The sequence below is a fragment of the Panulirus ornatus genome, chromosome 1 (genome assembly GCF_036320965.1).
Source record: "Panulirus ornatus isolate Po-2019 chromosome 1, ASM3632096v1, whole genome shotgun sequence".
NCBI lineage: Eukaryota > Metazoa > Arthropoda > Malacostraca > Decapoda > Palinuridae > Panulirus > Panulirus ornatus.
Window position 1 is genome coordinate 54563654 of NC_092224.1, and position 15113 is coordinate 54578766.

At 51.0% G+C, this 15113-nt stretch overlaps 1 protein-coding gene across 25 annotated transcripts in view; it reads right to left on the minus strand.

The window, feature by feature from the left end:
- Positions 1-15113, minus strand: part of LOC139749028 (hormone receptor 4-like) — a 500349-nt gene that overhangs the window by 51911 nt on the left and 433325 nt on the right. For 4 of the 25 annotated variants that reach the window (XM_071662617.1, XM_071662495.1, XM_071662486.1 and 1 more), the window contains exon 1: positions 220-588. The exons of the other annotated variants lie outside the window; for them this stretch is intronic. In XM_071662617.1, coding sequence (XP_071518718.1) covers positions 220-271 — 52 coding nt within the window. In that variant the 5' untranslated portion in view covers positions 272-588. Of the gene's footprint in view, positions 1-219; positions 589-15113 lie in introns of those variants that run through there. 25 annotated transcript variants of the gene reach the window in all.

The window sequence follows — 15113 nt, forward strand, 5'->3', positions numbered from 1 at the left end:
TTCTGTTGAATTTCCATAAAATTTCCAGCAAGAAACAGGCCTTTTTGGATTCTCCTGTACCAAAGGATAAGCGCTGAGCTAGACGTGTGGAAGAATATGTACAGCAGAAATTATTTGATACTCCGTCAGGAGCCTCCTTCAGGAAAGTGCCGCCCAAGGCCCAGACACAGAAAATGTAGGAGCCAGGGGTCAGAACTCCCGTCATGCCTCGCACATTACCTTGTGTGAGCATGGGTGTAGAGTGAGAGGGTTCTACTCTGATGTCCACCATACAGGCGGTGGCGAACGGCCAGGCCAGGCCAGGCGGGCAGGCTGATGGATCTCAAGTTAAGGTGGAAGCAACAGGTGCCAGTGCTGGTGCGGCACGAGCAGCCTGCACCATGGGCACGTGGCGCCACAAAGGAGTTAAGGCACTGCTGGGTAACACTGAGGACAGTATACACGTCACTGAGCCACGCGGGCTACACTTGTGCCAAAGTGGCACCACAACACAGCACACAGGAGGTCGGACACTGGGCCAGGTAGTAGTGACAACACCGCAAGGGAACCTCCACGCGAGGCGGTGGTCGGGGAGAAACTGACGGACCAGCGAGAGTCTCGGGTTCGACCCCCCCGACCATCGTGGTCTCAGCGCCGCCCATAGTTGGACGGCAGCTTTCTCTTTCATTGCGAGGATCCCGGGCCAACCAGCGGCAGTGCCAGTCCAGACGCCCGCCCCGCCCACGCCACCTCCGCCTTCACAACACAACATATGCCAGCAGCCAGAGGCCCTCAGGTCCTATCATCCGGAAGACACATCACACCCGCCTGGTGTAACGCCAGCGCTGCTGGCCTTCACCTTACTGGATATTACGAGACAAAGAATGCTGGCAGGTTGTTACAAGGAATTTCCTGGAAATAAAAAAATATATAATACCGACATCAGGACATTCGTACGAGGCGAGTTTCTGAGCCATTATACCAAGGTAACTACGACACATCAAGGTGATGTGATACAAGGAAACGACCACGGCAAGAAAGATCCCAATTATACCAAGGCTGGGAATCCTCAGAGGTAAACCAGTTTCTCCGTGCTACCACAAGGCGACTCTCACCATACATAATGCCTCCCGCCAGATTTACAACGGTCGCTGGTAGGGAACCAGGTCGCTCCAGCGACGACAAACTGAACAATGCCATTACTCCCGATATGGGGACACTTAGTGTGTTTTATTTTTTCGTCACCGGCACCAACTTGACAAAGGCCAAGTAAGGCGAGGTGGAGGTCAAAGTTCACGGGCGTAGGTTGAGTACCCCAAAGCGCCTCCATCCAACCTCCCAGCCACCACCGCTAACTTACTTGACACATTCTTGGTGGATCTTGGTCTCTACAGCTTTAAGGCGAGAGTGACATGTGCCGTGACAACTGTCACACTACCGAAGCTTCACGTAACGTAACGTGCAGCGGCTCCGTGACACGTTTCCAGTGGCTACACAACAAGAGACGTGACGCGATGTGTTGCAGGACGTGTGAAAAACACCAGGTGACGCGCTGTGAAGTGCTGCAGGACGTGCGAGAAACAGCAGGAGACGTGCTGCAGGACGTGCGAGGAGCAGTAGGAGATGTGCTGCAGGACGTGCGAGGAGCAGCAGCAGACGTGCTGCAGGACGTGCGAGGAGCAGCAGGAGACGTGCTGCAGGACGTGCGAGGAGCAGCAGCAGACGTGTCGTGATGTACTGCGAGAGCAGCAACAAGGGAGTGGGAAGTTCGCCCGCCAGAACAGGAAGTCTGAACATACCTAGAGGAGGGACTTGCAGCCTCGATCCGCCGCCGCCGCCACCTCCACCACCACCACCACCACCATCACCAGCCCAGACCACTTGATGCCCTCCCGCTCCTCATGTTCACTGACATACATACAGGACGTCAGGCTGGCGGGTCGTAACGTGTCAGTGACCAAGCCAGCCCAACACACACGCACACACACACACATACACAAGGTACTCTCAGCAGGCAACCCACGCCAACACACACGGAACAAGGCTGTTCCTACGACCCACCTTAAGGGGCCTGCGAGACGAAGCTTTTACACAGTAACAGTTGAACGAAGCCAAGTGAACGCATCTAATTCCTTATATGAAGAACGAAGCCATTTTTGTTCAGATCGAACACACTAACGACCTTTCCCTCCTTTCACTTTCTTACTCTTATCTTTAATGTAATTACTGGTAATTCCTAAGAACTGGTGGAAAAGCGTGAAACGTTTTTAATGTTAATGTGACTTTTTATGGCGTCCATTTATCATGAAAGATAGTCTGTCACTACAGTACGATCCTTGAGCACGACGGTACGAGATCCTTGAGCACGACGGTACGATCCTCGAGTACGATGGTACGATCCTTGAGTGCGACGGTGACGATCCTTGAGCATGATGGTACGATCCTTGAGCACGATGGTACGATCCTTGAGCACGATGGTACGATCCTTGAGCACGATGGTACGATCCTTGAGCACGATGGTACGATCCTTGAGCACGACGGTACGATCCTCGTGCACGATGGCACGATCCTTGAGTACGACGGTGCGATCCTTGAGCATGACAGTACGATCCTTGAGCACGACGGTACGATCCTTGAGCACGACGGTACGCCCCCTGAGCACGACGGTACGCCCCCTGAGCACGACGGGACGACCCTTAGGTTTGATGGCGTGATCGTTTGACCTTACCTTTCGGGGGGGGGGGGGGTCAAGTCAAAAGGTCACACTACCATACCTAAGGGTCGTACTGACGTGCTCAAGGTCGTACCGTCGTGTTCGAGGGGTCAACAGGACCTCGCTCGTTCTTACCCCTGGACTGGAAGGGTCAAGGTCCTCAGTACAGAACTATGTCGGTAATTGGCGGTCGGTTCACAGTTACAGACCAGGATAAAAACAGGTGGAGGGTCCCCCCCCCCCCCCCCCGTTGCGCGTCGCGCCCTCCTCCTTGTTTACAGCAACAATAACAGCATCATCAACAACAAGAACAACAACACACGAGAATGTTCATGACGGATAACGGGAACAGTCAAGTACATGCAGCAATATAATATACTTCTACTACAACTACTGCTAGTACCACAACAACAACAACAACAACAACAACAACAACAACTACTACTACTACAACCACTACTACTACTATTACTACTACTACTACTAATGATAATAATAATTCTATCATCTCAGATATATTTACCATAATAGCTCTGAGAAATCATTATCTTTTTTACTCGGTGTTGTTTCCTTGGGAGGTAGGCCCATCCTGGCCGTGACGTCACAAGGGCCGTAGATAAACAGTAGCAGTTTAAACGGGTACAGTTAGCGAGGGCGTCAGGCACCCCCCTATCACCCCCTCCCCCTGGTCAAGCACAGTGGGGTCGCCCACACTGCCTGTCATGGTGGGTCCCGACCATTCATTCCCTGTGGTCGGCAGGGAGTGAAGGCGTGAGTGAATTCTTGATTTCCAGCCACCGGCGGCCACAGCGCCGTTAGAATCCAGCATTTCAGCGCCAGAGAGGCAGAATAATATTGTTTTTTTTTTTTTTGTGCTAGGCTGAAGGCAAAGGTCGGCGGGGGCCTGCAAGGCGCGGCCCTCGGAGTGATGGTCGGCCCTGACAGCGGGCAGGCAGCCACTGTGGCCACACTGGACTGTATCATTCATCCTTGTCGCCCACGGGGGAGAAAAGCCTGACCCACACAACCGCTTTAACATGTATGTGTTTCTTAACCGTTTGTGCGTGTGTGTGTGTGTGTGTGTGTGTGTGTGTGTGTGTGTGTGTGTTGCCTGTCCTATCTGACTGTTATTACCAGAGCGACGCTACGTAGGCTTACTCATGTAGTCATGCGTACATCCCTATATGTCAGCGGGTTCAACAGTGTGTAAAAACTAGATATCATGCGGGATCAATATCATTTTTTTTTTCTATTGTTGTTCGCTGTGACGAACGAAGGCTTTTATGTGGTGCGAGGATCCCACCAAGCCACAGACACAAGGTCCAACGGCGATGTACCCAGTGACAGAGGACGCTGGCCGCCTCCCGAGGCACACACACACACACACACACACACACACACACACACACACACACACACACACACACACACACACACAGCCTTACGTACAGGAAATATGTCCAGGAACACAATCTACTCTGCCAGAACCAAACGTTTCCTCCCCTCACGCTAGTCGTAATTTCTCCAGTCGAAGCCGTGTGGCCGGTGCTAGAGACGCAACTATGCGACTGTCACATGCCATAGTTAGAGAAAGTTGCTCCATGTGCTGTGGTAAAGGTGCCCCAACCTGATGAGTCACTGGGTAGCAAAGGAGCAGCAGTAGCGGTAGCCAGGAACAGTGGGAAGAAAGTTGCCTGGAACACTGTGGTACGCAGGGTCTTCGCTGCCCAACCTACGAACCATTTGCAGGAGCGTTCTCGGCAACCATGTCCTACACTTTGGAAAAATTCACTCGGATATCCTATCACTTATTTCAATATTTTGTACCTCCATTCACACACACACAGACACAGACACACACACACACACACATCTGCGGCTATGGAGTTACTGATAACTTCCTGCTGTCTCGAGAAAATGTTTCCATCTCTATACCTTTAAGCGCAGAGTTAACAGTTCCAGCGGGAGCGGCTTTCAACACCTTGGTCGACCAACGACCCAATCCAGCCAGCCTATTGCGGCCTAGCCCGGGCTGTGGGGTTCACGTCAAGACCCCCGAGGACTTCACCATGCACAAGATAAGCAGCCACACAGGTGGTGGTGACGTGTTGTCCTGCCCAGTGTCTGTGCTAGGACCTCTCCTGCAGGAGGTCGTCCATGTGCGTGTCCTTTACCTTTACTTCCAGAGGTGCGCCACGCATATTAAGAAGCGTTAGACATAGTGGGGGACGCAAGACCAAAGATCCCTCACGACGTAGTATACGGTCTCCGCCAATACACACAGAAAAGAAACAGCTTAATATCTCTGCCTCCTGCGGTGTGGACGAGGAGGGTTTCTAGGCTACATTCCCCTCCCCCCTAACACTCACCACCATCACCGGATGTTCGCACAATTTCGCACTTCCTAACGACTCGCGTGCATTCCTTGCTTTTAATACCTGGAGCCTCAGGTTGCAGGTCCTGCAGTATGGTTGTACCAGGTCAGCCTGACGCAGGACTTGCCCTGCTCAACTGGCTGGCTCGGCGGTCATCCGTCCGTGGCTAACAGCAGGTTTGGTGTGGAACTAAACTGGTATAATAGCCGGGTAACATGTCCCATCTGCACGGCGCCAGACCTTCCTTCCCTGGCCAGTATCGACCATAGCGTTCACCATATGCCAACAACACACCCTAATGTGCACACGAACTCATGATTACTTGAGGATTAACATGAGCAAGTCGTGAACCACGAACTATAGAAAAAAATGAATACGTCATATATATATATATATATATATATATATATATATATATATATATATATATATATATATATATATATATATAAACTCCGGAGTTAGCTTGATACAAAACCCGGTGGAGGAAGAACTTTCCCTGTAGCACTACTGACCTACTGGCGACCCAGGTGATGATGGGTTGGACACGTGCAGGTACTGGCCTGCTAGACCCACCCACTGAGAATTTCCTGAGGGAAGTGACCTGCCTACAGCGTGGCAGACGGCCAGGAAGGTTTACCCCCCGGCATGTATGGGGCATTTCCTCTCGTGGAGATATTGCCACGGGTGATAGCGTTACGGAACCGCTGCACGAGGCCACGGCAGAGGTATGACACTGTCTGTGGATGGCACTTGCCCCGAAGGATGGCACTTCCCCTAAGGTCTTATATTCATTGATACTCATTTTTTCTCTTCGTGCGTTTCTGACTTTCTATGATACGTTATCGCATGAAATGTTCTGGAGCGCCTCCCAGGGACATGGGTACAGATAGAGAAAGAAACACGAAACAGCTTCAACTGGTCGTTCTGAGGATGGAAACCAGACGACACCCGATGAAAGGCTTAAGCGACACGCGAGAGTTTACGTGGACCTCGAGGGAAGACAAAGCTCTGACAGACATTAAGAACTAAAGTAAGAGTGTGTGCGAGGCTGAAACGCAAATAGTGTGGAGAGCTGACACGTAAGGAAAGTGTGTGTGTGTGTGTGTGTGTGTGTGTGTGTGTGTGTGTGTGTGTGCAAGTCTTCACACTGGAACGCTTAGAAAAACGCAGATCATCTCTGGGTGCAAATACCAGGGTTTGTATCCTGAAGCAAAGGTGGCGAGTCTACATAGTGAAAGTTGGAACTCAACCATGGGGTTGAGGTGGAGTCAGGAGTCAACCATGGGGTTGAGGCGGAGTCAAGAGTCAACCATGGGGTTGAGGTGGAGTCATGAGTCAAGCACGGGGTTGAGGTGGAGTCATGAGTCAACCATGGGGTTGAGGTGGAGTTATGAGTCAAGCACGGGGTTGAGGTGGAATCATGAGTCAACCAAACTGTCACAAAAGTGAGAGGCAAAGATCAACTCAGGGGTGGATCCATCTTTGTCCTTAATGCAGTGAGTCAAGAATGAACCGAGGCAGTGAAGCAATGAGTCAGTGGTCGGTCAAGACATCAGTGCAGTGAGGAGTCATCCATGGCCTCGACGCACCGAATGAGGAGTTAATTGCTATGCAGGGAGAGCATGGGTCGACAGAGGCGTCACTGTAGTTAGTGCGTAAGGGAGATCGGGGGGGGGGGGGGGGGGTTAATTAACCTAATCGTTGATGCAGTGAGTTAAGAGGGTTAACCTACTGGTGGTAGCAGTGAATTGGGCGGTTAACCACAGTGCAGTGTAAGCAGCGACCCCTAGCAACTCCAAGCCAGCAGCACATCACCACACGACCCTCGCCCTCCACAACCATCACATGAAAGTCAAGGAGAAATTGTCGACGTCCCCCCACCCCAACCCCAGCTCCCCCTCCCCTCCCCCGGAAGTCTCCTCCCATCCTCACCAGGAACTAGGAAACGCCTCATTACTTCCCTGAAGCTTGGGGTCTTGTTCATCAGGTGCGCGGGCCTCGACAACCCCATGTCACAGGTACGAAGTGTGGTACGTGGCGCCCACAGTCGACCCCCCCCCCCTCTCATACGACTTCCACCTCCTTCACTTGCTTTCAGGTCTCTCCTTATTTCAGCCATGATCCTTAACATTATCACTGGTCATATTATACTAATGCACTCTGAGTGGGTACACAGATCAAAAGGCTTCCATACAATCAGGAGCTGTAGACTCCTTCAGCACACAGCCCTGTAAGACGATCACTAACTCTTGGGTGCGGCGGTGGTTGGCTTTCGTGCTGGGTTAGGTATAAATAGGTCAGCGTGGCAGGAGCTCCAGGCTGGAGTCTGGCGTAGCCACTGTGATGTACCGGGAGGAGGGCGGTTGGAGGGGAGGCTCGGAGGAGGTTGGGCGTGCCCGTGACCCCCACCACACACACACACACACCTCGGGTAGCGAATGTGGGTCATCGTAGCTCCGCCAACCACACGACCACCATGCTGTCTTTTATGCCGATCCGCGTAACTACGCTGCCTCACCCTCTCGACCTACTACTAAAAATAACTCTAAGTTCTTCTCCTTGACGAGCATCAGCTGACACGCCACCTTACATGACGCTGCATCACGTAATAACTACATTACCATACGCTCCCACATTAGTACTATTGATAAGTGAACTCACCGCCACATACACCAGCTCGCTGGTCACTTTACATAATAACTAACCCCCCCCCCCCCTACCCCACGTCCTCCCCTCCACATGCTGTCGGGGCAGCACTGAAAATACAGAAGGCTTCAGTCAGATGACTGGTAACCTTTCGGAGAACGACGACTTGCCTCCTTGAGCACGACGATCCATCCTCTCGAACACGACGATTTAACCCCTTGAGTAGGTAGGTGTCAAGTCATCGTACTCAAGGGGGTTAAGCTCTCTTAGAGCGTTTAAGTCCTCGTACACAAGGGATTAAATTGCTTACCACACGCTCTCGCACCAACACTGAAACGAACGAACCATCATTTTTTCATTCCCATTAGAGCCATCAACTTGTGCACCACTTTGCGAAATCCTGCTAGACCATCTACACAGGGCATCCTCCTCCTCCTCCTCCTCCTTCTCTTTCCTCCTCAGCTGCACAACAAGGCCAGGACTAATGACGCGGTCGGTACAGCCACTTGAAGCTTCGGCCGTCAGAGCAAAGAGGTGTACGTGGATTCCCCCTTCCCCCCCTCACCATTCACCCACCTAGGGCGGGCATGTCTCACCCAAGACACACACTGGAGCAACATTCCACAGTGAGCAGTGCTAGCAGTAGTGTTCTAACAACCATTACCTTAATAATCTTCACACACACACAGATCGCTAGCTGCTGACAGTGTGCCACGCGGTTAGTGAACGCCAGGCCTTACTATCGGCTTCACTGTACACCATCAGGTGGGAACGTTCGCCAGGCAAGACCCTTGGCCCGCTTGCAGCGGAAGGGCTCCGTGGTATTTCCTGAGTGCGTAATAAGGGTCCTTGATCATACGTGTCGACGTTTTGGTGACAGCCGTCACTTGTCTGAGGGAGGTCGGGGCGCCTGACAGGACAACATGCGGGGACATGGTCATCACTCACCCTCAACGTTGTACATGGGCTCAAGAACGAGATGACTCTACGTCAAGAAGGATGACGATCTTACTGCCCTACGTCAGCGTCAGAGATGATAATATTTACAAGCCTGACGTTAAAACGGCATAAACCTCACATACCCAGGCGGGAATCAGGACATCATAGACATCACACACACCCACACATACACACACACACACACACGGCAGGACACCACAGACATCACACACGCACACACAGAGCAGGACACCACACACATCGTACTCACCTACGTTCAGCGGGACACGAACATTGCAAGCATCAAGGTCTACGCCATCATGAAGACCAGCGAGGACCATGTCATCCACACATCCACCTCCTGTCTCACTTTCACTACTACAGAGGAACCGACTCACTGATCCACGTCACCTTCTAATATGGTTTTTCCCAAGCCTTCCTGGGAGAGGTCAGGCCCGGCAACCCTGCCGCGCCTCTCGAAGGTTTCACTGGCGAAATTATACAGCTCAAGTCTTTGGCGGCGCGGAAGATTGGGCAGGAGGAGGAGGAGCAGGAGGAGGAGGAGGAGGAGGAGGGCGATGGGGGAGAGCAACCCAGCCGTAGACACAGCGCCGGGCAGGAGAAAAGATGTGGTGGTTGAGGGACGTGGAAGAAAGAGAGAAAAAAAGAAAAAAATGCGCGCCTGGTTAGGTGGCCTAGATGAAGGCTTTTGTCCGTAACATGAACCTTTAACATGACTGGGGGAAAAATGTGGGGAGTAGGTCGGTGGGGGAGGAGGGGGAGAGGGCCTGGAGAATGAAGGAGAGGAGGTAGGAGAGGGAGGTGGGGGAAAGTGGGAGGGAGGGGAGAGCCGGGCTGGCGGTTGCAAGGTGAAAGTTGTGATGTCACAACTGACAGTGAAAACTAATCCTGCGTCTGGGAAAGTTCCCCCTCAGGATCAGCGGTGGTGGATCCACTCCCTCCCTCCCTGCCCGGACCTCACTCCGCGGTGTGTGTGTGTGTGTGTGTGTGTGTGTGTGCGTGTGTGTGTGTGTGTGTGTGGTGTGGTGTGTGTGTGTGTGTGTGTGTGTGTGTGTGTGCGTGTGTGTGTGCGTGTGTGTGTGTGTGTGTTAAAAGTATACATAAAGATAAGTATATAGGTACATGCATGTATATGTTACTGAGTTAACAATTTATTCATATAACATGTGGTCAAAATGTTAGGGAGGGAGATGTTCTGCGGCCTGCGTCCTCAGCCAAACACAGGATCACATGGTACATCAATCATCATCAGGGAACACACCGGAATGATGATGATCAATATGACACCCGCGAGCTGGTGACCGAAAGAGGAAAGCCAAGAGGCAATCCAAGGCCTCCCTCAGCAGTGGACAGGGAAAAACGACGTGGGGACGGAGTGACTTTGACGAAGAACTAATTCTAAGCTGGTGGCCTCGACCGATGGCCAAGAGAAAGAACTGGAGCTAAAGCCCCACTGGAAAATGACAGTGGTGAGGGGGGTACAACCAATGGCAGCAGCAGCAGCAGCAGCAAAGGCGACAGTGGGGGGGACAAGTGTAGATCAAGTTTATTTCCAAAACAACATGACGGGCGGAGTACAACTGGTCAGTTCTTCGTAAGCGATAGGACGACGGGTCACTAGCGAGGAGGCCCCCAAGGTCGGCGAGAGGGCCAGATGTGTCAGGTGATGACTGTAATATGAGAGTTAATGGCATGTTTTACAGTCGTCAGCAACAGACGTTTGAATGATACAAACGGTGAGGAAAAAAGGTGATGGAGTAAAAAAAAAATGCAAAAGAAGCTGACCTTAACAATGAAGTGGGACATAAAACTGAGCGGGTTAACTACAGGAAATGAAGATGTGTGTATTCAAGACATCTCTCAAGAAGGCACGTGAGGGAAGTCATACAGGTATGTCGAGGTGTTGGGATACACTGAGGACGGTGGAATGAAGACACAAGATGAGGATAAAGAGAAATAATGAGGGAAAACTGGATAAAAGCTCCAGTGAAAATTGTGAACTAAGAATGGTCGTCACATCTGTAAACTCTCTTGCTCATGAAGATGCCAAATATTCCTTGGCAACACGTGTCTAAGACAAGGCAATACCGAGGTAACACGTGTCTAAGACAAGGCAGTACCTAGGTAACACGTGTCTAAGACAAAGCAGTACCTAGGTAACACCACTTGCCACTGTATCCTTGTCTGGGATGAACACAGGGAGACGAAGGCCATTGTTAATAGGTGATGGTCTTACATCTCGCACACTCTAGCAACCTATCCAGAAAGTGGTTGATCACGCCTGCTTGCCATGCCTAACAGCATTTCATTAACATAAAGTTCTAATGCAACACTTGTCTCAGAACCTCCTTAAAATGTGTCATGCCAAACAGTAGCTACATAACATAAGGGTCAATAACCACCTTGAGCACAAGAGTATAACCACTGGGCACGATAGTACGACCTTTGGATATGATGGCTTGGTCTCTGATCTGATCCTTAAGACTCAAGTGAAAGGCCAAGCTATGGCACCTAAGGGCCGTGCCTTGGTGCCAAGAGGTTGACAATATGACCCAGCCTCCAGGTGGAGAAAATATACGAGGTATTATAAGGTATGGCAAATGAGGACTCAGATCAGTATGTTATGCATTCTTCTGTGGAAGTAAAGAAACATACGAAAATAATCTTCATCCAGAATGAAAGTGTCTGATGACGTCCACAGAAACAGACAGGTGACGATACAATGTCCGCTACATAATTCTTGTATAAATGCATGACAATGTTGTCATGGGCCAGCTATACGAACGAAAAAAAATCATGATACCTGTACGAAAAAAAAAAAGGCAGTCCTTTATGTCTGTCTCTCCGCCTGCACCTACGCCAAGGAAGTTACCAGACGCACGAAAACTAATCCCTCAGTCACAGTGACAACCTGGTGAATGCCAATGCCAGGAATTCAGCCATTTCTTTTACAGGACAGAAATTCCTGGCTACTGGGATGATACATTTCTGGGGAAATATTTTACTGTTGAGCAGGAGGGTTGTGCCGGCAGTATGGGAGGTATGAAGAAAAAGAATAGTAAGTGATCAGTACCAGCGAACAATGCCATTCCGCCGTTCAGGGTGTACTGGCCAGGCATGGAGAGAGTGGTGGTGGTGAAGGAAGGTGTGGAAGGTGGGCTGTTGTCCCCTACACCGTCACGTGATGTACCCCGCACCATCATGCACTTTGCATCACCACTTGCTGTATCCTGTATTTCCACATCCTGTACCCTGCACCTCTACATTTTTGTACCATCATGTCACTAGTATCACCCGCCTGCTCAAGACCATCGGTATCCAGTATATTGCAAGAAAATGTCTATTGTTTAGTAAGATAAATCGCGAGAGATCCATCTAGCCTTCTTTGATACACTATTGTGCATTTATCCACACTGACTCCTGAACACGACGGTACCATCCTTGAACACGACGGTACCATCCTTGAACACGACGGTACCATCCTTGAACACGACGGTACTATCCTTGAACACGACGGTACCATCCTTGAACACGATGGTACCATCCTTGAACACGACGGTACCATTCTTGAACACGACGGTACCATCCTTGAACACGACGGTACCATCTTTGAACACGACGGTACCATCCTTGAACACGACGGTACCATCCTTGAACACGACGGTACCATCCTTGACCACGACGGTACCATCCTTGAACACGATGGTACCATCCTTGAACACGATGTTACCATCCTTGAACACGACGGTACCATCCTTGAACACGACGGTACCATCCTTGAACACGACGGTATCATCCTTGAACACGACGGTACCATCCTTCAACACGACGGTACCATCCTTGAACACGATGGTACTATCCTGGAGCACGATGGTATACCATCCTTGAGCATGGGGAACGAGTCTAACGGTTTCATGGCCAAACATTTGACTTGGCCCTTAAGGGTTAGGTCAGGGGCCAAGTCATCATACTCAAGGGTCGCACCATCGTTTTCAAGGGTCGTAACGTTGTTTTCAAGGGTCGCACAGTCGTTTTCAAGGCTCGCACCATCGTTTTCAAGGGTCGTAACATCGAACTGCTCAAGAATTTCATTCCTCTTGACACAAATAGTTCGTAAAAACAAACAATAAATCCAACCAGTGTTCACTATTCCATCATCATCATCATCTCGAAAAAATCTCTCCATATCCGTCCTGATTTCTGGTTGCCATCAGACAGGAGAACCACAACCATCCTTGCCTTGATCCTCCTGCAGGAGACCAGGCTGGTGGAGGGCCCCGGGCGTCAGGCTAAACTCTGGACATCCACGGCTTGAGCATGAGAGGGGCTCGAACCGTTGGCCAAACGTCCTCGAACTCATGCGAGCTGATTTGAGGCAACACGCTCCTCGTCCCCAGGATGACCTATGTACCGGGGGAGTACGAGGCATACGACCGTGGCAAAGCTCCGGAAACACTTACTGACACTACGGGACAGCAGCCCAGATGTTCCATGGACCAGAGAGTAACCTCATTTCCACGACACAAAGCTTGAAAGTTGGACAGAAGGATGTCAAGACTGATAGCACGGGGAGAGAGAGAGAGAGAGAGAGAGAGAGAGAGAGAGAGAGAGAGAGAGAGAGAGAGAGAGAGAGAGAGAGAGAGAGAGAGAGAGAGAGTGGGGGGGGGGTAGTAGGAGAAGGAAGATGTAAGTTAGCGTCACCGGGTGGGGAAGGAGGGGGGGGGGGCGTGACGCACCAGGCGCCCTGGTGACGACACCAAGTGACGTGCTGGTCACGTGGCCGCGCATGGTGCTGGCGGAGCACACCCCCCCACCTCCCCTCTTTCCCACCCCTCACCATCCCCCTACCCATCTCTCCACGCCAGTACAATAATCCCCTCACTCCCCACTCACACTCCTCTCACCTTGACCGCCTCACGCTAGCGGTACCAACCTCACTCCTCACCTTGGCCTTACTGGTACCTGATACCGCGTGGGGCACGTGCCAGTAACTACCTGCTACCACTCAAACATCTCATTCATTTCCTCAGCCAAGCACCCGTGCAACGGGGCACATAATGCACCCAGCGAGAGGTGAATTCTAACTGCAATTAATCATAAACACGAGACGTTGCTGAGACATTTACGATGCCGATCATCCGTGCCATGGAAACACGGACAAGTACAAAAGAAAATTACATTCCCTGGAAACAAAAGAAAAAATACACAAAGAACACAAAATCTATCTTCTTTTTTTATGAATTATTCCCAGTTACTGGTCGCCGAAGCGTCGCTCTGTTCCACGAACAACGTGTACGGAGAAACACTTCCTTCCGCGTACCTATCATCCAATCAAGAGGTCTTGTGAGCAAACCTCCACACCAGTACGCTCCTCAAGTTACGTAAATATACCGATGGCCGACGTGGAACAAAGAAAACGTGGTGTGGGAATCTGGTGCGAGTGGTACAATAACATCACTGGTCAGGGAGGTCGTCAATAATACGTTCGGCGGTGTAGATCCGTCCCTGTCGTAACGGTTTAGCCATTAACTTGGGAGGAAATTACGTTTGACTTCTCAAGTACGACGTCACGACCCTCCGAACACGACGGTGAGGAAGCCTCGAGCACGAACTCTTGAAAGCGACGGTGGGAACCCTTAATGCAAGCACGACCCTCCCAGACGGTGGGGTCGTACCGTCGTGCTCGAGACGTTTAACGCAACTGACAGAGAGAGAGAGAGAGAGAGAGAGAGAGAGAGAGAGAGAGAGAGAGAGAGAGAGAGAGAGAGAGAGAGAGAGAGAGAGAGAGAGAGAGACGAGCTGTTCAATAAAAGTGTTCTTCATTATTCGTCTGCTGTGTGTCGCCAGGCTTCCGGCTGGGCCAAAGTGGCCCGGGACAAGACAGGAGAGGGCGGTGTGGTGTGGTGTGGTCACACGGGCCGTAGAGACAAGGTACACTTCCCCGGCCTCCTGGTGACCTTGGTGTACAGGGGTTGTGGCGCCGGGCTGGTGTTGGTCAGCATCCCACACACACACACACACACACACACACACACACACACATACCTTACAGGAAGCACGTCATGTGCATGGTGGTCGTAATGACACCGTCATGTCCACAACGAAAAGAATTTGCAAGATGCCAAAAAGAATTAAGCACTGAAATTCAGACAATAAATTCTAACCTGCAGATACATGCGTATAAGTATACGTCATATACATAAATCAGGGTATTACCGGACTCTGCCAGCTCGAGGTAACACCGCGAGCGAAAAAGTGACCTTTGGCGAGACTGCACCATTGAGAGTACACTCTTGTCAAAGAACGTCTCACCCTGAAAGGGATCTACATTTTCCCTGCTACTAGAAGTAGCGCAGCCTTGGGCAAATGGAACCTTTAAAGAAAGGTCTTGGGTAACACCGGGACCCTATCCCAGGTACTGGTCCTCGGGCAACATA